Source organism: Trypanosoma equiperdum (genome assembly GCF_001457755.1).
Source record: "Trypanosoma equiperdum strain OVI genome assembly, contig: ctg_1236, whole genome shotgun sequence".
Classification (NCBI taxonomy): Eukaryota; Euglenozoa; class Kinetoplastea; order Trypanosomatida; family Trypanosomatidae; genus Trypanosoma; species Trypanosoma equiperdum.
The window spans coordinates 1-2,779 of record NW_027123212.1 but is presented as its reverse complement, the minus strand read 5'-3'; the positions used below and the strand labels follow the sequence as shown (position 1 = coordinate 2,779).

The window sequence follows — 2,779 nt, the reverse complement described above, 5'->3', positions numbered from 1 at the left end:
AAAAAAAAAAACTTTTTTTGTTTTTTTTTCTATGAATCGGCTTGTTAATGCAGCTACCAAACCGGCAATTACAATAACAAATATGTGGTCCAATATATGCATCAACTTTTATTCAACCTTCCTGGTGAAGGGATGATACGCGACATACGGCCGCACGCGGACCTGGATAGATATATGTGTGGTGCATATCTTATCGCAGTGCCCTTCGCGGGCCAACATATCCTCTTTTGCACTTCAAACATCACTTCTTTCCTTTCGTTTCCTTGCTTAAATGTGGTTCTGTCTTTTGCACTGCAAGCGAATCAGCGGGTGGCAACAGCTGATACAATAAACTGGACCTTTCCACACGCCAGGGTAAATAGTGCAAGCATCATTGCAGTTTCGCAATGCGTCCGACCTTTCCGGCCCTTGGGTCTCGTGCAAAGGGCTATGAGAACCGTGTTATGGTGTACGCCCACCGTCGACACCGCGCTTGGTACCTCCCACCGAAACTTGCCCACGCCCGCTCACCACTCGCTAACAAGTCACCTGATGAGTACGGCAACACGTGGGACCCGCGTACTGGAGTGGAATGGTACCACCGGCTTCGACGACGCGGAGCATACCGTCATTGGCCGTGGGCGCGTTGGAATGACGACCCTGTGCGGCAGCATCAGGAGTTGAGTTGCAGACGTACATTTTCGGCTGCTGTGACGGGAGCGAATGAGGGTGTTCCTCTCTGGAACTACTACGCGGAGGTAGGACAGGAGTACGGCCTACCCAGTCACTTTCCGCTAAGCTTCATGGCTCCCTTCATTCATCAGTACACAAGTAGGGCGTGGTCGCGAAAGGAAATTGAAAGACACTTGAAAGTGGTGGAGGAGCGCACGGAACTGCGCACTATTCAACAGGCTTGCGATGCCACGTCGGAACTGTTGGAGTGGGGAGAAGAGGAAATGGGTGTAGTTCCACACGGCCTGTTGCAGCACGTCGTAATGCTTGCGGAAGATATCGTGCTACAGAATAAAAAGAAAGCCTATAGGAAGGCAGCACACGAGCGAGGAATATTAAGAACAACAACAATGGAGCGATACTACGCGCTGCCGCACTTGCGTACGGGTCCGCCTATGCCGACAACTCTAGAGCAACCGTCCGGGGAATTCCCATGGGGGAAATTCAGTACGATGGTTGGTGAGACGCGTATTCATCCATTGTACAGACCAGATGGGTTTTTCAAGGACAATATGTACCCGGCTTAACCGCAGTGGTGAGAACTTTTTAAGACCACCAATCTTTCATTTCCACAACAAGTTGTTGTGCGGTCGCTGTTTTATTAGTTTCCCTTTAGCTCCCCTTTCGTGTAGCCTCGCACATATCGTTTATCCAATTCAATGGAGCGCGTGGGCTCGCGGCCGCTTTTTCCTTACATCACCACCACCACCACCACCCTTTTCTGAAGGTTACATTCTTAACGCCAATTTGTATCAAATTCCGCGAACGGATGGAGAGACGGAAAGACCACTTGTCTATGTTCTACATTCTCCGTGCTCTGGGGTATACATGAGCATTCATGAATTCCACATACTGTCCCAATTTTTATTCGCTTTCTCGCCCCCCCCCCTCTCCTTTCCCTCGGTCCTCTGCTAAAAAAAAAGGGTAAGAAGACACGCTCCCCGCACAACGTTGTGGGCTGAGCGCTCGCGTACATCTACGGCAGGGAATTCGTGTTTGCTTAGAGAACGAGAAAATTACCCGTCGTCCACTAGCACGAGACTTCCTTCCGTCACTTCTATATCATGTGGAACTTTTTAATAGACATAAAGAACGCGGCTCGGCGCACGGTTGCCCCAACGCGAGACGAGCTCGCCGCTGCACCTGAACAGAAACAGCAACGAAGTGCAGCAATGAGCTCGGGGTTTTCCCTCCTCGAGGAGCATGTCGTCGGTTGGATGAACAAACTCACATCATCCCCTGTTGTACTCGACTCTGGCGCTGGCAGTGCCGAACTGGCTGGCGAATATGAAAAACCGCCACCACTTTTATGTCTTGCGGAAGAAAAGCGTACATCTCTGGAACCAGAAGAATTGTTTCGATACATTACGGAGTCTGTCAGTCTTATAACTCTCACTTCCAAACGTATCCACGGAGAGGCGCAGTTCCTCCTTCAATTAAGCCTAGAGGAAAAAATAACGCATACAAGTGACTTTCTCAGCGTCTACACCTGGTGGGAAGATGCCGTGGATCAGCGTCTCCGCAAGTGTGAATTGATCTTCGAGGAGTACAAAGTGCAACCTGGGTTGATAAATGTAGAGAACATCGTTCATCTTCAACAGCGCATAAACAGCATTTGGGAAACATGTACAGCGGATATGGGAACTGTAAAAAAGATTGGAACGCTGTTGAGAGAGGAAAAGTACGACCTTATTAACCAAGTGGGCAACGACATCCCTAGCGAGTTCGCACATCAGCACGACCAGAATAACGATAAGACCGCGAAGCATCGCATTATAGGATCAGAGGCTCAACCCACAGGAAACAAAAACAGTAGCTTGCTACACGCTCAATGCACACAGGAAAGCAGAGTTCACACAGGAGAATACGTACAAAATGAATGCACAAATAAAATAAGCACCAGCAGCGGCAAACTCCATCCTCGAATTAACGAAAGTGACACACCTGCTAAGAAAGGGAAAATGAGACAACACGATGGTAAAGAGCATCTTATTAGGATTTGCAAGACGTCAGATAACTCCGAGGAAGAGACACACCTGAGAGCTGAAGAGGAAGCACGTCTCAGAGC

General features: G+C 49.1%; 1 protein-coding gene across 1 annotated transcript; it reads left to right on the top strand.

Moving 5' to 3' along the window:
* Positions 1 to 386: 386 nt before the first annotated feature.
* Positions 387 to 1,238, top strand: TEOVI_000479300 (uncharacterized protein; the record flags this gene model as incomplete). Its single annotated transcript, XM_067220800.1, has 1 exon — positions 387 to 1,238. The coding sequence occupies one exon, from the start codon at positions 387 to 389 to the stop codon at positions 1,236 to 1,238; it is 852 nt and encodes a 283-aa protein (XP_067076901.1).
* Positions 1,239 to 2,779: the final 1,541 nt, after the last annotated feature.